The sequence below is a fragment of the Onychomys torridus genome, chromosome 7 (assembly GCF_903995425.1).
Source record: "Onychomys torridus chromosome 7, mOncTor1.1, whole genome shotgun sequence".
Lineage (NCBI taxonomy): Eukaryota > Metazoa > Chordata > Mammalia > Rodentia > Cricetidae > Onychomys > Onychomys torridus.
In genome coordinates this window covers 10,963,273-10,985,911 of record NC_050449.1, presented here as the reverse complement: position 1 = coordinate 10,985,911, position 22,639 = coordinate 10,963,273, and the positions used below count along the sequence as shown (strand labels likewise).

The 22,639-nt window shown below is 44.3% G+C and overlaps 1 protein-coding gene across 1 annotated transcript; it reads left to right on the top strand.

Annotated features, from left to right (window-relative positions):
* Positions 1-507: 507 nt before the first annotated feature.
* Med17 (mediator complex subunit 17) lies at positions 508-22,639 on the top strand. The gene is made up of 12 exons (XM_036193296.1): positions 508-896; positions 2,774-2,940; positions 4,412-4,631; positions 5,827-5,963; positions 6,045-6,129; positions 10,011-10,163; positions 11,109-11,239; positions 12,945-13,129; positions 17,324-17,461; positions 19,113-19,230; positions 20,686-20,845; positions 22,113-22,639. Exons 1-12 carry the CDS (start codon positions 653-655, stop codon positions 22,322-22,324), a joined length of 1,950 nt encoding a protein of 649 aa, XP_036049189.1. The 5' UTR covers positions 508-652; the 3' UTR covers positions 22,325-22,639.

The window sequence follows — 22,639 nt, the reverse complement described above, 5'->3', positions numbered from 1 at the left end:
TGTGAGTGCGTACATAAAGTATTTATTTGGAATGGTGCATACATCTTCACCGTCAACCTCACTGAATGTAAAATCACCTAGAGGGTGTGTCTGTAAGGATGTTCCCTGAGAAGTCTAACTGGGAAGTGAAAACCTACCTGGAAGATGGGTGGACGCATCTCCTGGACTGGTGTCCCAGACTGAATGGGGGGGGGGGGGGGGGGGTAAGCTGAGTGTTTCAAAAGAAAAAAAAATCAAACTAATCAAATGATTAACCAACTAACAAAGGAGCCGCGTGTCTCAATAACCAGTTAACAAATTAATTAAGTCAATAGGAAAGAAGCTATTTCAAAAACCAAGCTGCCAATTAACCAACTAACGAAGATACTTCCAGCGCCCGGGGTCTCAAGACTTGCCCACCCTGCCTTCCCGGCAGCTGCTGCACCTCCGTCAACCGGAAGCTCTCTTGTGCAGCACACCGGAAGTGTCCGAGCAGCTGGACCGCCACGCCTGCTCAAAGTGTTCCGCGAGACGCGGAGCATTGTGGGGTGGTGGTGAGCGGTTGGCTTCCGTCTGGGCGGCAGCGGCTGGCTTTCGGGGTGTGTGGCGTGCAGTCTCCGCGTCCCTCCTTGTTACTGCGTCTCCACCGTGCTGCCCGCAGGCCAGTGCCAGCATGTCGGGCGTGCGAGCCGTGCGCATCAGCATCGAGTCAGCCTGCGAGAAGCAGGTGCAGGAGGTGGGCCTCGATGGCACCGAGACGTACCTGCAGCCGCTGTCTATGTCCCAGAACCTGGCGCGCCTGGCGCAGCGCATCGACTTCAGCCAGGGCTCCGGCTCCGAGGAGGAGGAGGCGGCGGGGCCCGACGGCGATGCGCAGGACTGGGCGGGCGCCGGGGCCGAGCAGGACGACGAGGAGGGTGAGGTGTTCTCTGCCCCGAGGGTCTTCCCGAGGGGTAAAGTGCGTCTTGTGGTGAAGAGCTAGGCGGCCTTGAGCCTGCCACTTTGCTTGTCTGTGCATGTAGGTGATGAGTAGCAGCCGTCACTGTAAAGAGATGTGATAACTGCAATGGGAAGGCCGACCTACTCGGGACTCAGGTCGTGTACAGCGTAACAGGCCAGGAGAAGCATTCGATTTTTTTTGTTAGAACAGCTGAAAGCTTTGCGGAAATTTTGGTGGAGACGGGTGATTCTTAAAGATCATCTCGGAAGCTTTGAAGTGAATGAATTACAAGGAAACAAAACTCAAAGAGGAATTTGGAGAAGAAACCAGACTGGATTTTAGATTCTCCTTGTTATCAGAAGTTGTTGTTGTTGTTGTTTGAAAACACCGTTCTTTATTTAGTGATGCCACAGGATCGGTGTAAGTGGAGATGTTCGTGTGAAGTGTGGTAATACAGGCATTCCTAGCCCTCACCAGGAAGAGGCAGATTTCTGAGCTAATAGTGAAACACCGTCTCAAAAAGTAAATAAAAATTTAAATGTAGTTTTTCATAAAGTTGGTAGAAAATTAAAACATTGTTATTGGCCTATGTTTTGAAAGGTAGATCAGCTCAGCAGTTGTGTATCTCATTTGATCCATTAAATCCCCCACTTACAGGAAGAACTATACAGCACAAGTATATATTGAATTACAGTACTGACGTCATTAGAAGAGCTTGACCTATCTGTTAAGTAGGAGTGCTTAAATGTGACACGCCTCCAAGGTTTCCAAATGTCCTGTGGCAGCGGTTCTCAGTCTTGTGACCTCCTTGGTCATTTACCAGATACATTATGATTCATAACAGTAGCGAAATTACAGTTATCAAGTAGCACCAAAAATAATTTTATGGTTGGGGGTCACCACAACGTGAGGAACTGTATTAAAGGGTCGTAGTGTTAGGGAGGTTGAGATCTGCTGTCCTAGGGTGTGTGAAAGAATGAATGGGAACTATATGCTGGTGTGAGGTGTCTCTAGGACACAGCAAAGGAAGGAAAGGGCAAGTAACAGGAGAATAGGAACGGATTGTGTAAATTATCGGAAAAAACCTTTGGAAGGGTTTATCCCCACTGTTAGTAATGGGTATGTCTCAGAAGGGAGGATACTCATACCTGGGAATAAAGGAAATCTCACTTTCACTCCCTGATGCTTTTAGCTTGAATTCTGTGGAGTGAGCGCATATTAAAAATTGATTAAAAGGAAAATATGCTTTTGCAGCCAATAGCAATGCTGGTGTTGTAGGCCATTTGAGGCTTTGCCTGCTTTTTTTTACAGTTTAGAAACCCACTACAGTTATTCAAGTTCTAATGCTGGGAGGAAGCAGGTTGTTTACAGTTCAGTGCTTGTCCGGCATGAATGAAGCCCTAGGTTAAAAAAGATATTTGAGTGTCTACTACCTAAGACATAATGACAGATTTGGCCTGTGGAAATTAGACTGCATTTGTTTTGCCATAGAAGGAATGTGGTGTTAAATGCTAACAGCTTAAGATAGGGTGGTGAGGAGGAGATGAAAGGGATGGTTTGGAAGAAAACCTGATTCTCCTTTTCATAAACTTTTAAAAATAATTTATTTTAATTCATTTATGTGCATTGGTGAGAAAGTGTTAGATCCCCTGGAACTGGAGTTACAGACAGCTGTGAGCTACTATGTGGTTGATGCAAATTGAACCCAGGTCCTCTGGAAGAGCAGCCAGTGCTCTTAATTGCTGAGCCATCTCTCCAGCTCCCTTTTCATACTGTTAAAACCTCTAATTAAACTTTCTTCTTTTATTCAGTATAACCAGTAAAACATTCCTGCTTTTCCTTTCTGTTTTTCAGGGTTGGTAAAATTCCAACCTTCTCTGTGGCCTTGGGACTCAGTGAGGAACAATTTGCGAAGTGCCCTCACAGAGATGTGTGTACTCTACGATGTCCTCAGTATTGTCAGGGACAAAAAGTTCATGACTCTGGACCCTGTCTCTCAGGATGCACTTCCTCCCAAACAGGTACATGTGGCCTTTAACCAAACAGCTTCTCTTAAGTCCCAGGACCAACATTTGGTTGTATGCATTTTATTTTCTTGAAAAATGAAATCCACGAGCTAGAGAGCTGGAATATGATTGCACATATTGGTGCAGATGACCGGAGTTCCGTCTTCACAACCACATGAGACAGTTCACAACTGCCTACAGCTGCAGCTCCAGGAGGTCAGACTCTCCTGACCTCTTCATATGCACAGACACACATGCTCACATAACAGAGTAACGTTATTATTAAGAAAGAGAAAAATTGAGAAGTCCGGGTGAAGATGTAAGGACTGAGCGCTTCACAGATGAGGAGCATCGTTGAGTCAGGCTCCTTTAAGTAGGAACAGAGTGATATGGTCTCTCTCTCATCTCACCCAGCTTAGCTAGCTTCTAAAGTCAGCTGAGGTTGGAGGTATTCAGAGCAGTATGGTCATAGAAGACTGTGGCCTTTTTATAAAACTTACCTGTGTCTTTTTGCTTTGTTTTTTGATACATTCCTACAGTCAGAAAACTTGTACTTAATAGACTTATCAATTGGTCGTTGTGGTATCCACAATCTAAGGTCAGTTTTCAACATCTTCAGTGAGTGAGTGAGTGTAGTGCTATGTGACTGATACCAGTCACAATTTCAGAAGTACTTTAGTAGGTTTAAAGTGTGTTCACAGAAGGTTCCTACTTGGTCAGAAGTTGTTTATTGTAAGCTGGGCATTGATGTGTGCCATGTAGGTGGTGGTTTCTATGCATAGGTTATATCTAAGCAGGGATTTGGAATTTAATGTGAAGTGTGAGTGCCACAGAAAGTTATGAACTGGGTAGGGGCTGGGATGGTGAATAAGGACAGGGCCCTGCCTAGGTTTGCCCCGGGTGGTACATTGCTGAGTTTAGTTTCTAGACCACTGTGGCAGTTTTGACCTAAAGTCTTTTTGTAACTTGGCCAAGAAAAAGGTTACTTCTGTTTAAAAAAGGTTTGCAAGGGAAATTTTTTTTCAAAATCTTGGTATATGTTACTTCACCACCCACCTGTTTTCTTCTACAATTCATTTTGTATATGTACTTGTGTGTGCACACATGTGTGGAAGGGTGTAGAGGACAGAGGTGTCTTCTTCAGTTGCTCTCTCAATTATCATATCTTTGAGTCAGCTTCTCTTCCCAAATGTAAAATTCACCAGTTGGTTAGATTGGCTGTCCAGCAAGCCTCCAGAATTGTCCTTCCTCCCTGGGACTGGGGTTACCGGTGTGTGGGGCTGCACTGGGGTTTATGTGGGTGCTGGGGCTAGAACTCAGCAGGCCCTCGTGCTGGCATGGCAACAGTCACCCTTCTTCCTCCCTGTTTTTGTTTGTTTGTTTTCATTACAAATTTCCTGCTCGAGAAGAGATGTAGTTTTAAAGTTATCTAAAATAATTTGGAACTCCAGTTGGGATAGGAAAAGAGCTGACTTCTTTTTGGTAGAGTCCTCAGACACTGCAGCTGATCTCTAAGAAGAAGTCCCTTGCTGGAGCAGCTCAGATCCTACTGAAGGGAGCAGAAAGACTGACCAAGTCAGTGACTGAGAACCAGGAAAACAAGCTCCAGAGGGACTTCAACTCTGAGCTCTTGAGGCTACGGCAGCACTGGAAACTGAGGAAGGTTGGAGATAAGATCCTGGGCGACCTGAGCTACAGAAGTGCAGGTACAGATTCTGACCTTAGAAACTGCTTTGTGTGAGCAAAGGAGGTAAGATGATGTCTCCCAGCCTCCTGTCGTGATCATTTCTCAGCTCCCTGTTGTACAGTGGTATTTAATTTCTTTACCTGTCAACCAAAACATTCTTGGCAGGGCCTGGAGTCTTAACACTTGAAGGCTGAGTGGGAGGGTCAACAGTTCAAGGCAATCTTTGCCTACATGAGACCCTATCTTTAAAACTCCACACAGACCAGTCTTACTATAGCCATATAATAAACAACCTGCCATCAGTTTGAAAACCTTTTAGATACATTTAAGAGAGAGAGTTCAAGGATGGGCTGTTTAAGGTTCAGAGCTCAATGGGAGATGGCCAAGCATTCCTGCTGGGATGCTTGAGAGCAGTAGTAGAAATGAACCAGACTCCTTGTGCCAGAGTCAGGCTGTTACTAAAACACAGTGAGTCGGGTCAGTGCCCCTACACTGATGTGAATTCTACTGCAAGATGAATCGGGGCTTTCTGGTTTTAGACATTATAAGTTCTTTCTCCCAAAACAATTATGGGCAAATATTTGATTTTTCTTTGTGATGGTCCTTTGAGATTATAGAAGAATTTAGTTGCATTCTTTTAACTGCAAGAAGATCCTGACTGTCTTCCCTTGTTAGACAGGCATTGGACCTAACCATCCACTCATAATGTAGCAGTTACTTAGACTTCTGACCTGTACAGAGGTGCTTCACATAAAAGTAGAGGAACTGGCTGAAAATAGTACTGTAAGCACTGTTGCTCTGTCCTTCTGATGCTGAACTCAGATCTAAGAAATGTACTCATAGAGGCATGTTCATTTTATCAACACTCCATTAGATACAATGTGTGGCTTGTGGAGGTCACCACCATGCTTGCATAGTATTTTGTTGTTGTCTTTTGGTTTTATTTTGACATACAGTCTCATTGTATAGCTCTGGCTTGCCTAGAATTCACTGTGTAGACCAGGCTGGTCTCATACTCTGTAGATTTACCTGCCTATACCTCTCTCCCACTTCCTCTTTTGGTTTGGCTCAGTAGTGTCTCCTCTCTCTGCACATACACATTTCCAGTGCAAAGAATTCATGCTTTAGTGATGTGGGTGTGGCGTGCTATACTTGACAGTTTATGTTAAGTTAATGTGCTGTGTTAATTTTTTTAATCTTTAATACCCAATTAGGCTCTCTCTTTCCCCATCATGGCACCTTTGAAGTGATTAAGAATACAGACATTGATTTGGATAAAAAGATACCAGAAGATTACTGTCCTCTGGATGTCCAGATTCCTAGTGATTTAGAGGGGTCTGCATACATCAAGGTACTGATTAGAGTCTTTTTCAAGTCATTTCTTGCCAATTACCCAGAAGCAACTTTGCTAACATTTTTTCATGTTGTCTAGGTTTCTATTCAGAAACAGGCTCCAGACATAGGTGATCTTGGCACAGTCAACCTTTTTAAGAGACCGTTACCCAAATCCAAACCAGGTATGTCATGGCATCCAACCTCCACTCTTATACTCACATAGTCAGTAAGCCAAACAGAGAGGAAAAGAGACCTGTGCTGTGAAAACAGTAGGAAGTCCATCTTTAAAAGCAGAGTTGGTGGTTATTGAAGATGGTTTGAGCATTGAGGGTTGAGAAAAACAGGGCTGCTCAGAAAGGCACCCCAGAACATGGATATGGGTTTCTCAAAGAACTGTCATCTGTCTTGGCTTTTTGAGGTAATCTTTGACTTTAAACTCATAATCCTTCTGCCTCAGCCTCTTGTGTCCTGGAATTGCAGGAAATAAGAGCCATGATTGCTTCTGGAAGCAAACTTCTTATTATTTACAAGTAAACCACTAGTGAAGAGCTGTATGTTTTTGTACAATGTAAAAGAAGTAAGATTTCAACCCATCAGGGAATAACATGAAAGTAGAGACAGAAAGAACGTAGGAGCCAGAGGTGGGGAGGAGGGCTGTGAAACAGTGTGTTCTGGGTATGACACCCCCATTACACATGTCCTCTCTGTGGCTGCGGTTACCTGCTGTGGATTAGTACAAGACTGTTTCACTGTGGATGGCTGAGGGGATTGTGAGGACCCTTACCCTTACTGAGGGACTATAGGCAGCTAATAGTTTCTATAGGCAAGGTGCAGCATTTTCCTCAGTGGTGTAGTGCAGGAGTCCCTGAAGGCTTTACAGCCAGCAGCAAAATGATCCAGATGAGGTAAGTATGAAACTTAGTTCATATTGACTTAGTCATCACTGTTCATCTCAGTCATCACTGTTCATCTCAGTCATCACTGTTCATCTCAGTCATCACTGTTCATCTCAGTCATCACTGTTCATGTCAGTCATCACTGTTCATGTCAGTCAGTCATCACTGTTCATCTTAGTCATCACTGTTCATCTCAGTCATCACTGTTCATCTCAGTCATCACTGTTCATCTCAGTCATCACTGTTCATGTCAGTCATCACTGTTCATGTCAGTCATCACTGTTCATGTCAGTCATCACTGTTCATGTCAGTCATCACTGTTCATGTCAGTCAGTCATCACTGTTCATCTTAGTCATCACTGTTCATGTCAGTCATCACTGTTCATGTCAGTCATCACTGTTCATCTCAGTCATCACTGTTCATGTCAGTCATCACTGTTCATGTCAGTCATCACTGTTCATGTCAGTCATCACTGTTCATGTCAGTCATCACTGTTCATGTCAGTCATCACTGTTCATCTCAGTCATCACTGTTCATCTCAGTCATCACTGTTCATCTTAGTCAGTCATCACTGTTCATCTCAGTCATCACTGTTCATCTCAGTCATCACTGTTCATCTCAGTCATCACTGTTCATCTCAGTCATCACTGTTCATCTCAGTCATCACTGTTCATCTCAGTCATCACTGTTCATCTCAGTCATCACTGTTCATCTCAGTCAGTCATCACTGTTCATCTCAGTCATCACTGTTCATCTCAGTCAGTCATCACTGTTCATCTCAGTCATCACTGTTCATCTCAGTCATCACTGTTCATGTCAGTCATCACTGTTCATCTCAGTCATCACTGTTCATCTCAGTCATCACTGTTCATGTCAGTCATCACTGTTCATGTCAGTCATCACTGTTCATCTCAGTCATCACTGTTCATCTCAGTCATCACTGTTCATCTCAGTCATCACTGTTCATCTCAGTCATCACTGTTCATCTCAGTCATCACTGTTCATCTCAGTCAGTCATCACTGTTCATCTCAGTCATCACTGTTCATCTCAGTCATCACTGTTCATCTCAGTCATCACTGTTCATGTCAGTCATCACTGTTCATGTCAGTCATCACTGTTCATCTCAGTCATCACTGTTCATGTCAGTCATCACTGTTCATCTCAGTCATCACTGTTCATGTCAGTCATCACTGTTCATGTCAGTCATCACTGTTCATCTCAGTCAGTCATCACTGTTCATCTCAGTCATCACTGTTCATCTCAGTCATCATTGTTCATGTCAGTCATCACTGTTCATGTCAGTCATCACTGTTCATGTCAGTCATCACTGTTCATCTTAGTCATCACTGTTCATGTCAGTCATCACTGTTCATCTCAGTCATCACTGTTCATGTCAGTCATCACTGTTCATGTCAGTCATCACTGTTCATCTCAGTCATCACTGTTCATGTCAGTCATCACTGTTCATCTCAGTCATCACTGTTCATCTCAGTCATCACTGTTCATCTCCAAGTCATCCACTGTTCATCTCAGTCATCACTGTTCATCTCAGTCATCACTGTTCATGTCAGTCAGTCATCACTGTTCATCTTAGTCATCACTGTTCATGTCAGTCATCACTGTTCATGTCAGTCATCACTGTTCATCTCAGTCATCACTGTTCATGTCAGTCATCACTGTTCATCTCAGTCATCACTGTTCATCTCAGTCAGTCATCACTGTTCATCTCAGTCATCACTCTGTTCATCTTAGTCATCACTGTTCATCTTAGTCAGCAGTCATTGGTTCAGACTTCTAGAGTCTGACATCGGGTCATTTATTTTAGCAATATTTAAGCACAGCACAGTTTTGGAAAAACAGTTGTTTTGATAACAATTAACTCAGTCCTGTGTGTACAACAAATCTTAGGGCATGTTTACATTGAAACTCTTTACAAAATACATCTGGCTTCTTCCCTAAAAATGTTCTTTTGAGGGGCTGTAGAGATGACTCAGAGATTAAGAGCACTGACTGCTCTTCCAGAGGTCCTGAGTTCAATTCCCAGTAACCACATGGTGGCTTACAACCATCTGTAATGAGACCTGGTGCCCTCTTCTGGACTGCAGAAATACATGCTGCATGTATTTATAAATAAATAAATCTTTAAGCTGGGCGGTGGTGGCACACGCCTTTAATCCCAGCACACGGGAGGCAGAGGCAGGCAGAGGCAGGCAGATTTTTGTGAGTTCGAGACCAGCTTGGTCTACAGAGCGAGATCCAGGAAAGGCGCAAAAAAAACTACACAGAGAAACCCTGTTTTGGGGGGAAAAAAATGATCTGTTGACTCAGAGACAGTGCTCAAGATAAAGGTCTAGGGAGAATGACTGAGGTTAACGTAAAGTCCATGGACTTCTGGATTGGCATCGTCCTGTGATAACATAGAAGTCACTTAGGCTGTTGTAAAATACAAGTGACATCATCACAAGGATGGGAACTTAAAAGCAATGCTCAAGAGGGAAAGGTCTGGAACAAATAAAACATAATTTCTGGGGAATGCAGGTGAAGCTTGGCTCTACAGACAGCAATGGATCACAGATTGTAAGATATATCCTTATCCAGTACCCTGGAGGAAGACATGGTAAACATATCCTCCCTTTGAAGAGATAAGTCTGTGTGTTTACTTTTTCTGGGTTCTCCACTGCTTATCTGTGTATATACAAGACCTCTTGCCCTCTACAGTGTAGCCACTGATTAGTTGCCTATATTCCTATAGATAATCTCAATCTCGTTCCTGTAAATAATCTAATCTCATGCTCAGAGCAGCCACAAATTATCTGTCTGTCTGTCTGTATCGTCTCTGCGTCTCTGTCTCTCTCTCTCTCTCTCTCACACACACACACACACACACACACACACACACACACACACGTGCGCGCGCACGCACAAGGGGGCCTTCGGAAGAAGAGTTAGAGTAGGAGAGGAAAGGGATAAGGGAGACAGTGATGAAAATGAACAGAAGTTTGTTTGCGTCTGTCGAATTGTCAGAAAAATTTGAATGAGGTTTTTATGTTGGAGAAAAGACTATACCAGTATTCTGAGCCTTAATTATGAAGTGAGGTTATCATTTGTGCACTGTGTACTTAATCTGGCTGGACACTGGGATTATGCGTGCCTTCTGTCTTCCAGGTTCCCCACATTGGCAGACGAAGTTAGAAGCAGCACAAAATGTCCTTCTTTGTAAAGAAATTTTTGCGCAGCTTTCTCGGGAAGCCGTTCAGATTAAGTCTCAGATCCCTCACATTGTGGTGAAAAACCAGATCATCTCTCAGCCCTTTCCAAGTAAGAGCAGCCAGCCTTCTGAGGCCTGTAAACAGGACTTTATGGGGGGGGGGGGGGGGGGGGGGCTGTGCGCTGCAAGAGGGCTGCAGGAACGGGCTGTGCTGTGTATCCAGTAATGCTGTAGGCCAGCGATACCACCTATTCTGTCCTGTGTCCTGATGGGAGCATCTTGGCTTTCACAGTCTGTTTAAAACTGTGTAGTGCTGTGGCAGTTGCTGTGGTTCAGTAGCTGCTGTCAGATGGCATTTTATTTCAAGGATACTGCCTTTTCTAAATGAGGTTCCAATTTAAAAACACTTTGACTACTCCTAATTTGTAGAAATGACACTTTTATTCAGAAGCAAACAGGCTTAACCTAGAAATCAGTTGTCATTAGCTATGCACGTGGTTTAGGCAGTGGTTCTCAACATGTGGGTCGTGACCCCGTTGGAGCTGCATATCAGGTATTTATGTTACAACTCCTAACAGTAGCAGAATTACAGTTGTAAAGTAACAACAAAATAATTTTATGGTTGGGGCTTACCACAACATGAGGAACAGCATTAAAGGGTTACAGCGTTAGGAAGTTTAAGAACCATTTGTTTAGGGTTAGACATGAACAATTTTTCCCTATTACTTTTGGGAATAGGGAGGAGAGCCTGGTAACTAACTGCATGTTGAAATAGAACTAGAGAAGCTTGTTTTTCAGATTGTGTGTTTGTGAAAACAAGAGTTGCATTTCCCCAGCCTTCAGCTGCACTCAGGAGCAGCACCACATTGTAGTCTGTGGAATTACAGTGTCCTACCCTGTGGGGGTTTACCATGTTAAGTAAGGGGTCATTGGAGTAGAGGTGCTCACATGAAGCAATTGAAGAGAGTCTTGAGAATGTGCCTGATTGTCCTTTGGGAAGTTGGTTTCAGTGTCCAGTTCTTGGCTCTCTGCATCTGTCCTGCCTCTCTATACAGGCTTGCAGCTGTCCATTTCCCTGTGCCACTCCTCAAATGATAAGAAGTCCCAGAAATGTGCCACAGAGAAGCCAGGTGCGGAGGATCACCTCTATGTTCTGGAGCACAACTTGCACCTGCTGATCAGAGAGGTAACAACTCAAGTACGCTCTGCAGTGTGAGCACGGCTGAGCAGTGCACAAGCCTCCACCACTGAGCCAGGAGCGTGCAGCAGTGTGAAAAAACCTGCTGTGTGCCAAGGGATTCAGAGACAATCAGTGCATGGGCCTTGCTGGCAGGATAACTTGTAGCAATAGGGATATACAGCAAGTTCTGGAGTTACCATGGGAAGCACGTGCCACTGGACAGAGAAAGGGTGGCTTTGGTGGGGAGGCCTGCGATGCATGGTAATGTCCTGTTTTGAGAATCTTTATAGATGAATATATTCCAGCCTCCCACCTTCCTACCCCCAACTCCCAAGGTGGCGTTCAGTTGGTCATAAAGGTATAAAAGCCTGTGTTTTTAAAAGGTTTTTCAGACTGAGGATTTCACTTAGGGTTGAACACTTGCTTAGCATGGGTGATGCTCTCATTTCAATTTCAGTATTACATGTTTCTTGGGTTCTGCCATATTGGTTTAATTATTAAGGCAACTCCATGTAGTTAAAAGGGAAGTTTATTTTGTGGGTTAACTTACAAGTGAAGGAATAGGTTACAGGGTTGGGAAAGATGTAGCACAGTCCAGCAGTGTTCTCTGGAGAACTCTGCTTGGTCCACCTCTAGCGTCCAGGATCCAGGAACCAAGAGAACCCCCACATCCGGATCTTGGGTCTTCAGGGGTCCTCTCTCAGCTCTGCCTTGTAGGTGTGACAGTTACTGAAGCCTCAATGGGGGTTGGAACTTCCAGGTCAAAGCTGAAATGGCTACCCACTACATCTCCCCCTTTTGTCTAAATAAGAAGGTTTAACCTAACAAGACGATACACAATAGGAATGATTATGGCATATTGTCCAGGAGTAGTAAGAGATAATGACCTAGATAAGATAGAACTACAACCAACATGAACAATATCAAACAAGAGACACATACTAAAATCCAGAGAAGTCTGGAGCATAGGTAAATGGCATGTTCCGGAGATCATTCCAAAAGGTGTCCTATCCTGAAGAACCTGAATCTAATATATGTTCTAGCTAAGATTATTTTTATATATATATACTAAGTTGTAACTATAACTGCTAGTCTTCAATCTCATCAAAGACCTGAGAAGGAATATAATGGTACCTGAAGAAATGGAAGATGGATGCAAGCAACTTTTGGGAATCTTGCAAGAGTAGACAGAGACAGCTGGCAGCCTGGGCAGTCACCTAATGTTTCTCAGCATTGTTGGTGCATTCAAATTGGCTACAAGCTAGAATATCTGACAAACCATTTCTTGGGTTCTGCCAGACAGTCTAGGACAATTAATCTGATCATGATATGAGACTTTATGAAGAATGCTTTGTAATTTAAAACTTTCAAGATAAAAGTTACAGCTCAAAGGAGCCCTCCTCTTTACAGACTTGAGTCATGCCCATGGCCACTCAGTGCATTTATCTCTGTATCAAGAAGATGATGATAATGATTTGGAGGCAGGGTCTTGCTATGTAGTCCTGACTAACCTGTACCAACCTATGTAGTAGACCAGGCTGGCATCTGCCCCCGAGTACTGAAATTAAAAGCATGGCTACTACATCTGGCAAGATTACTTTTTAATTTATTACTTTCATTTCCAAAAATTTGAGCCAGGCTTTGGTTAAACATCTTTGTCATGCTTATTACATAGGTGCTGGTCATTAAAGTGGCTTTTTTTGTGTGTCAGTTTCATAAACAGACCTTGAGTTCCACCGTGATGCCTCACCCAGCAAGTGCTCCTTTGGGCCACAAGAGAATGAGACTTTCAGGTCCTCAGGCTTTTGATAAAAATGAAATTAATTCGATACAGTCCACAGAAGGACTCCTAGAAAAAATCATTAAACAAGCCAAGCATATTTTCCTGAGGAGCAGGTAAGAATGAAGAAATTACTGCTTTTCTCTGATCTCAGGTCCTTTTCCTGCTCTCTCTAATGTATGTTCCTTTTGAGTGTGTGTGAAGTTCCTTTTTCCTGCAGGGAAAAAGCAGCTGAGAGTAAGGCTGTGGTGATTGATTGGGTCCTCCTGGCTAGCTGAATGCTCTGGTTGTTTGTTTGTTTGTTTGTTTGTTTGTTTGTTTTGTTATTGAGACAGGGTTTCTCTGTGTAGCTTTGGAGCCTTCCCTGGAACTCATTCTGTCGCCCAGGCTGGCCTTGAACTCAGAGATCCGCCTGCCTCTGCCTCCTGAGAGCTGGGATTAAAGGCATGTGCCACTACTGCCTGGCTGAATGCTCTGTTTTTAATACCACCCTGCACTGGTGCTAACAGCTGCTAACAGCTGGCTGGTAGCCAGGAAAACAACTTTTCTCCTGGCTTTGTGTTTTGTTTGGCAGCCCATCCTTAAGGCTTTATTCTCACATGTTGATTTAATTGTTACTGGGGGCAAACAGCATTAAAAGCCATTTTCACTGATGAGCTGGTTGAGGCTTTGATAATTTAGTCAATTTGCTCAAGGCTAGACAGTTAAAGGTAATAGCCCAAGGTTGTGTAAGCCCAAACTCGCCTTGTCTTTCTCTGTTCTGAGAAGGGTTTCACTGTAGACCTGGCTTTGAACTGACAGGTCACTGGCCTCTGCCTGCCCGTGGCATCAAAGGCATGTGCTGCTGCACTGGCTTTGTTGTTCATCTTCCATGCTAAGTATTTGCAGGATAGCGGGCATGATGAGAAAGAGGGCATCTGGTTGGTGTTGGGGGCTGCCCTCTCCATCATTACCATAGCTGATGGGAGGTCTGTTTCTACTTAATCTTGCCTTCAAAGTTCTGTAGTATTGTCATTTACTAGGTGATATTGTTGATGGATGTCTTGATTTTCAGTGTCTTCTTACCACTTGGCATGGTGATGCTATCTAGGGGTGCAGGAACTGGTTTATTTTCTCTGTCAATAAACTAGTAAATGGCAGGAGGGCTGGAGAGATGCCTTAGCTGTTAATAAGAGCACTGGTTGCTCTTCCAGAGGACCCATATTCAATTTACAGCACCTACATGGTGGCTCACAGCTGTCTGTGACGCCAGTTCCAGGGGATCTAGCATTTTTACACAGACATACATATAGGTAAAAATAAGTAAATAAATTACGTTGTTTTTAAATTAGATTAATTTTTTTTTTTAAGTAGGTTAAACAGCAAGAAAGATAGCCAGAATAAATCTTGAGGGGTCCTAGCGGAGCCATCTAGTGGTACCTGGGAATTAGGGTCACCTCCTAAGATTAAAACAGTTAATTAGAGTTTAAAAAGGACCCAGTCCCCCTCCCCCTTGCAGGAAAGCTGTGAGTCTCCCAGCTGCCTGGAAGGAAGGAAAGTGGGGAAGAGAAGGAACAATGGAGTGCAGCCTGAGCTGAGGCAGGGAGAGGTCAGAGCTTTAGCAAAAGAACAGGGAAGCCCAAGGCAGTTGTTAGGGAGCGAAAAACACCCATGAGCTCTTGCCACCACCCAAGGAAAAGAGACAGAAGAAAAAGAAATAGTTATATCTGTCTGAGTCAGGCCTGAAAAAGATAGGTAGACCTAGCTAAACCTCACACTTTGTAGTGGCTCCTGCGACTGTACCAGGGTGAAGAAATTCTGGAAAAGAAAAGTACACGTTATCTTAAGGTTCTGCTTCGCTTCCTAGGGGTGATCTACTAGCTAGGTCCCCGCCTCACCCCACTGGATTAACCTTTCAGGAAAGAGACAAGGGCTTGTCTTCTCCTGGAGGCAGATTCCATTCTTTAACAATGGTTTATTAGGACCTTTGCTTATGGTCCCAGCAGGAATAAAAACTTGGATTCTTCAGCTTCTAGTAAACTAACTTAAGAAGAGGTTTTAGATACTGTGATGCAGCAGAAGGAAGGTGGGATGTATGGTGGCGATGGATTAAGATCAGTTTAATCACTGACATACCCCTTAGTATCCAAGGCCCTCCGTTTATTCCTGGTTCACTGTGGGTGTGTATAAAAGCCTGGTCTTGGGACAAATTGAGTAACTTGTGCAGATGTATCTTAGAAACATTAAAGTGCTGTGTCTGAGGTACTGCTTTCTTTCCTTTATGGATTTCAGTGATAGACAGTATCAATATGAATATATTCTGTTGTTATTCTTACATTTTTCTCATTGACCATGAAGTTAAATATTCCTTGAAATGTGTGCAAAATGTGTAGTGTGGAGAGTACTTGTATACCTGCTGCCACATTTGAGGATCATTAATATGCTGGTGACGTTTTACATCTCTTGGTGCAGTGAATGAATCTCTTTTTTTTTTTTTTTTTTTTTTTGAGACAGGATCTTAGTCTATGAAGCCCTCTTAGAACTTGCTTTATAGACCAGGTTGGCCTTGAACTCAAAGAGCTCTGCCTACTTCTGTCTCCTGGGTTCTGGGATTAAAAGTGTATACCACCATGCCCAGCCAATCCCATTACTTTTTTGTTTTATTTTGCAATGCTGGATCAGCCTGTGTGTGCTGGGCAAGTACACTCCCACTAGCCTGCACCATAGCCCCCAATAAAATAGGGGCTTATGTAGACCTTGGGCTGGACTCAGGTTTGCTTTCCTCCTGCCTCCTCTTTCATAGGCCTATGCACGCTCTTTCTCTCTCTTTTTTTCTCTCTCTTAAAAACAAAAACATTTAGAATCATTTAATCATTACTTTTTTTTGGAGCTGAGGATTGAACCCAGGGCCTTGCTCTTGCTAGGCAAGCGTTCTACCACTGAGCTAAATCCCCAGCCCTCATTACTATAACATAGCATTAGACACATATTCCATGATTTATTTCCCCAGTTAGTTGCTGGTGTGTGTGTGTGTGTGTGTGTGTGTGTGTGTGTGTGTGTGTGTGTGTGTGTGTGGCTATGGATCAAGCTTGGCAGCTAGTACGTGGTAGGCAAGCCTCTGCTACTGAGCCACATCCAGTATGTTGGTATTTGCTGAGCAGAACATTCTCATATACCTGTCTGCTGCAGAGATTTTGAAGCATTGTTCAAGAAAGGAAAGGAAGTGAAGAGCAAACCTTGTGTGTGTGCAAATACCTCTTGGGCTGTTCTCCTGTGTTCTGCTGCCTTTCAGCTTCTTTCTGTTTCTGATAAATTATTAGGGGCAGACAGACAGTGAGAACTAAGGGCCTTTGGAGGCCTGGTGGGTGCACATACCTTATGCCTTGGATTTAAACACTGTTTAAGATAAGAAGGATAGCCACTTCATAATTTTGTTCCTGGGTTTGGGCTCTGAAGTTAAACCCCATGCTGTTCCTGCGCTTATTTCTGTATGATCCAGGGCAAATGCTTTACCTGTTTTCAAGCTGGATGTAGTGGGGTAGTCCTACAATCCTACTATGTAGCGGTAGAAACAGGAGGATTGGAAATTCAAGGTCAGCTCTGGCTATAAGAGACCCTGTCTTAACCTACTCCTCCTCATTAAAAGAAAGGAGGAAGGAAGGAGGCTCTCTTGGCAACAGAGCTCTCCTAAAGCCAGGCAAGGCCCACAGGTAACCTCGACACTCAGAAGACCAAGCTGAGACCACAGAAGTATAGACCGCTTCAAAGCAAGATCAGATGAAAAACAAAAGCCAATGCCTGCCAAACATGCAGGGCTGTTAGGGAGAATAGATGATAATGTTCTTGACCACATGCAGTTTTAGATGCTTAGGTCTAGCAAGCATTGCTGACTTTCCTGGTGGGTGATATTTGGATTGTGCTCAAGGCTCTGATTTGCCTTGATTAGGATTTTAATAACAGGTCTGGGTGTGTTCTAAGTCACTTGTTGCCAGAGATCAGACACTAACACCTGTGAATGGTGCGTGACAGATTAGTACCTGGGAAGTATCTTACTGTATGGTGATCAGCTCTCATGCACAGGACAGGATTAATGGAGTTGTAAAGGAACCAGCCCGTCAGGATAATGAGAGGTGGTATGTGTGTTACGATGTAAAACTGAGACCAACAGAGCAGTGTGTATGCAGGGGCTCCCAGAATCAGCTAATGTCTCTAGAAGCTTCACCTTCTAAATGGTGAAAAAATGAGGCAAAAATGAAAATGTTTAGGTTTTTGTAAAATTGATGCTTTCATTTATATGGTGATTTTTAATTTTTTCAATTTTCCTTTTAAAGAACGGCTGCAACGATTGATAGCTTGGCAAGTCGCATTGAGGATCCCCAGATCCAGGCCCACTGGTCAAACATCAATGACGTTTATGAGTCTAGTGTCAAAGTTTTAATCACATCTCAAGGCTATGAACAAATATGCAAGTAAGTGTCACCAGCACATCACACAGGTAGCGCTGAGGCACTGGCTGGGTCTTTTCCAAAGGACTCTCTGAAGCCTCAGGTTATTTGCTAGTTGTCATGGAGTTGCCTCCCATAAATTATATCACCTGTAAAGTATTTGCAAAAACAAGAGGTAAGAGGCTGGAGAGATGTCTCAGTGCTCTTCCAGGGGACCTGAGTTCTGTCCCTAGCACCCACATCAGGTGACTCACAACTGCCTGTAACTCTAGCTCCAGGGAATCTTAGATTCTCTTCTGACCTCCAGGGGTGCCTGCACATATGTTACATACACATACAAATCTTTGAAAAAACACATAAAATCTCATGTGTACAGTTTTGTGTTGGGCCATATTCATAGCTGTCCTTAGCCACATGCAACCTGTGGGCTCGCAGTCAAGCATGCCTAGGTTTTAAAGTGGAAAATGAGTCCCAGCATTGAGAAGAAAGCTACTTCACTCGCTGAGACAAGCCTGTGTCAGTTCTTGTCTAGAGGCTGTGCACGTCTAGTGTGTGAGGCGTGAGTTTGGCCATCCAAGTCTGCACTCAGCATTGTCTGCTCAGGGCAGTCTGAGTTTGTAGTTCTCTCCTGACTTGGTGTTGCCCTTGGTTCTGATGCATGAGTTGATAATTGTACCTCTCAACCAGGTTGACCATTGTGTGTCTGTGAAAGAGCAGCATAGTCCTTGTTCTGGCATTCTTAGGCAGATGCTTGGTAAGGTGTATGGCTCAGAATGCTTGTTTGGTGCATTCAAGGCCCTGAGTTCCATGCCCAACATTGCAACAAAAAGAAGTTTGTTCTCAGTTTGATCCCTAACGCCTTATAATAAACTGGGTGTGATGGTATACACCTGTAATCCCAGAGCTTGGGAGATGGAGGCAGAAAGATTGTAGTGAGGTCAAGGCCAGCCTTGGCTTTACAAAAAAGATCCTGTCTTTAAAAACTACAATAAAAAGGTAGAGCTGCACCCCCCTGTGTTGGTCTGAGAGATCTGACCCTGCCTCTCCAGGCTCTGTAAGTGCTTAGATGCTAACTTAAGAGAACTAGCTGGCCACTGTGAACAAAGCACTCCCCTGTGAGGGAGCAGCAGAAGATCTGCATGCGGTACTAATTTTCAATAACAATAAACAAGCATATGATGAAGTACAGAAAGTAAAAGTATGTGATGTGAAGGAACTGAGGGGAGTGTGTTTTCCATTTATTTCCTTATTTGGGCGTTGTCGTGTATGCATGCCATGGCACATGCCTAGAGGTAAAGGACAATCTGTGGAAATTGGTTCTCTCCTCCCAGCATATGGGTACCTGGGATTGAACTCAGGTCCTCAGGCTTGGCTGCAAGAACCCTTATCCACTTCTTAAGTCAGGACCAGTCCCACATATCCTGCCACTTGGGGGAAGAATGTGCTGCTGTGCGCATGTCCTGTGATGACTCCAACTAGCCTGCTGTGGAGCTAGTGACGGGTGCAGTCTGAGGAAGTCTGCCTTGGATCTCATCCGGTGGAGGCTAAGAAACCACCCTCCTCTCTGTAACATAAAAGTTAGTTTAGGTTGTCAGAACTGCTGCCATCTTTGTCCATGCTGTCAACATGATGTAAAGATCCTTGTGATTGTACAGACTAGAGTGTGTGTCTGCAGGTCCATCCAGCTGCAGTTGAACATTGGTGTGGAGCAAGTGCGTGTTGTGCACAGAGACGGACGGGTGATCACATTGTCTCATCAGGAGCAGGAGCTGCAGGATCTCCTTCTGTCTCAGGTACGTTGCACACTGTGTTTTGGTTAGAGTTTTTGTTGTTTTATTGCTTTGAGAGAGGGTCTCACTGTGGCTCAGCCAGCCTGAAATGAGTTGTGCAGCCCAGTGGTCCCCAGCCTCTGCCTGCTGGTTGCTGGAATTGCAAGTGTGCAGCACATGCCCAGCCACACTTCAAGCTTCAAGACCCTTGTCATTAACTGTTTAACGGACACCTTGAACAAGCAGGACTGCCATGGTTACAGAAGGAGAAACCATTTTTTCCACCCTGTCATTTACTTCCAGTACACATTTCTGGTTCATCTTCTGTCCTGGTTTATTTGCACTTCTTTGTGGTACAGTGAAGGATCAGTTCTGCAGCCAGCAGGGTTTCTGTCTCCGGGAAATAGGCCCTTTCTGGAGTGGGGAAGTGTTAGCCCAAGGAAAGCAGAGAGAGCAAGACAGACGCCGGCACCAGCAGCCATTATCCATAGTAACAAGTGCAGTGATTGAGTCTTTGGCCCCAGAGAGGGCTGCCCCTGTGAAAGGGCAGTAGAAAGTACAGACTTGTTCTGGACACTGGAGTGTAAGCAGAGCTTTGGTTTGCCTGCTTAGCGTTGGGATTATCTAGTACACTGATGAACTGTGGCAGAGAAGGGAGGGTTGTTGTTTTTTAATGCTAATGTAAAAGAATGATTATTCACACAAAGTAAGAAAAAAAATATGCTAAAATTTCCTCCAAGTGCAGTCCTCTCATGGAAAATTATCTCTTTGATGCCAGGTCATCAGTGCATCTGTGAGGGCCATGGCTAACTTAGGCGCTAGCTGGTTACATCCTAAGTGAGTTTGGTTAACTGAAGTGCACACAGATGTGTTAGAGTATCTCAGAGAATGGCATGTCTAGAGACCAAGGTCTGCAAGTGGACAGGGACCAGGGAAAACAGGTAGTGCTGGTGCCACTGCCCTGGTGCCTCTGCCTTCACTGTTGTGGCAGAATGTGTGCTACCAGGATGAGAATGAAGAACAGGTAGGATGCTGTTTACTAAGGGTCAGCTGATCATGTGAGCCTGAGGTCAGTAGTCTTCTGGCCTTGAGGGCTGTAATGTAGAACAAGCCCAGATGAGCAGCTTTTTGTCATGATGTCCAACTGACCTAGCCAGCCTCCAGGGACAGTGCCAGGAGGACAAGACCTGACCCACTCTGTTCCTTACCATTCTGCCGGCCGCATTAGGTCCCCCGCTTAGAGGGCTGCTGTTACCTAAAGCCAGAGAACATAGTAAGCTAATGGTGTCTGCACTCCAGCTGCCAGTGGACACAGAGAGACAGTACCAGGCAGCTACAGTTTCTGCAGGGAAGGTGTGGATCTGCCCTCTCTAGTAGTCACAGAAGTCCTCAACTTTGGGCCAGAGGTTGAGGACCCCAACAAACTACATCAGATCACCAGAGTGGGCCTGTGATTCAGTCACATCTTCTCATTCACAGATGTCACAGCACCAGGTGCACGCAGTTCAGCAGCTTGCCAAGGTTATGGGCTGGCAGGTCCTCAGCTTCAGCAATCATGTGGGACTCGGACCCATAGAGAGCATTGGCAATGCCTCTGCCATCACAGTGGCCTCCCCAAGTGGTGACTATGCTATTTCAGGTACTTTCCACTGCTCCAAATGGGAGGCAACTCTGGAACATTATACTTTAATAACTATCTCTGGGATGAGCTAACATGTTTACACTGCTGTTATCTGATGTTATTTGTTACTCAAGACAGGACTGTGTGTGTGTGTGTGTGTGTGTGTGTGTGTGTGTGTGTGTGCGCATGTGTGTGAGTGTGTGTGCGTGCGTGTGTGTGTGTGTGTGTGTGTGTGTGTGTGTGTGTGTGTGTGTGTGTGTGTGTGTAGGGGGAGGGACAGAGAGGGAGGAAAGAGTGTGTGTGAGAACTTACTAAGCAAGCCTTCTGTTCTTATAACTCAGAATATTGGGAAGTTCAAGGGGTCATTTTTTAAATCTTACCTGCATCAGTTAAAACTTCATTAAAACCAGCATTCTTCCTTTATTTCCTTTTTCTGGGATACCAGGTCTTGTGTGCAGTTTAGGCAGGCTTCAAACTCTTTGTAGCTCAGGCTGGCATTGAATTTAGTTGATAGCCCAGGCCAGTCTTGGTCCTCCTGTCTCAGCCTTTGAGGGCTTGGATTGTAGGAATAGGTCACCACACCTGGCACATCTTGTCTAATTTTTATAGAACAAATAATTCAAAGATACTTAAATCATCTTAGAGTGTGAGCAAAAATTTAGCATTTGGATGTCTGGCAAGATGGTGTAGCAGGTAAAGGCACTTGCCATGATGTACTTTGATGACCTCTCTGATTCCAAGACCACGAGGTGGTCAGAGATAACAATTGAAAGTTGTCTTCTGGGTCTACAGAGTGAGGTCCGAGACAGGCACCAAAACTACACAGAGAAACCCTGTCTCCAAAAACCAAAAAAAAAAAAAAAGTTCTGACTTTCACACGTGCATACACACATGCATTCATACATATACATGCATAAATTATTAATAAATATAGTATTTTGGAACTGAGACACACTGCCCTTGAACTATGTAGCCAAAACTAGCCTTGAACTCCTGATCCTGCAGACTGTACCACAAGGTGCCAGGCCTCAGGGTGTGCCAAACCAGGTGTCGGGGCTTGGAATATGCACCACTAGGTGCCAGAGTTAGGGGTATGCACCACCAGGTGCTAGGGCTCAGGGTATGCACCACCAGGTGCCAGGGTTAGGGCTGTGCACTGCCATGGCCAGCTCCTGAACACTTGTTAAGGAGATTGAGTAGGTTTCTGTGCTCACAGAATGAAGTTTGGGTTTTCCATCACTTCCTAAGTTGCAGTATATGTTACTGATGTTGGTTTCCTCAACAGTTCGTAACGGACCTGAGAGTGGCAGCAAGATTATGGTCCAGTTCCCCCGGAACCAGTGCAAAGACCTTCCGAAAAGTGATGTTTTACAGGACAGCAAGTGGAGTCATCTCCGTGGACCCTTCAAGGAGGTTCAGTGGAACAAGATGGAGGGCCGTAATTTCGTTTATAAAATGGAGCTGCTTATGTCTGCACTGAGCCCCTGTCTGCTGTGATTTTCTCCAGAACAAGTTCCAGAAACATTGACTTGGATGTTTGCAGATCAGTTACAAGCACAAGGGAGAGATGTCTTCCATATAAGTACTGGCACTCCAGTCCTTCCCAGGAGCACTGTGTAAAAGTTAGCAGCTGCACCCTCACTTTATAAGTGACGAGTGCTTTGGAAGGGAAAGTTTGTGTACAGTTGTAGTATGCAGTATGGGGAGATGTAAAATAATACATTTTTATACGGCTAACCTGAAAACATTACTAACTTAAGGGCTTGAATTTGCTTTTTAAAATAAAAATCCTATCTTTGATGTTCACATAAA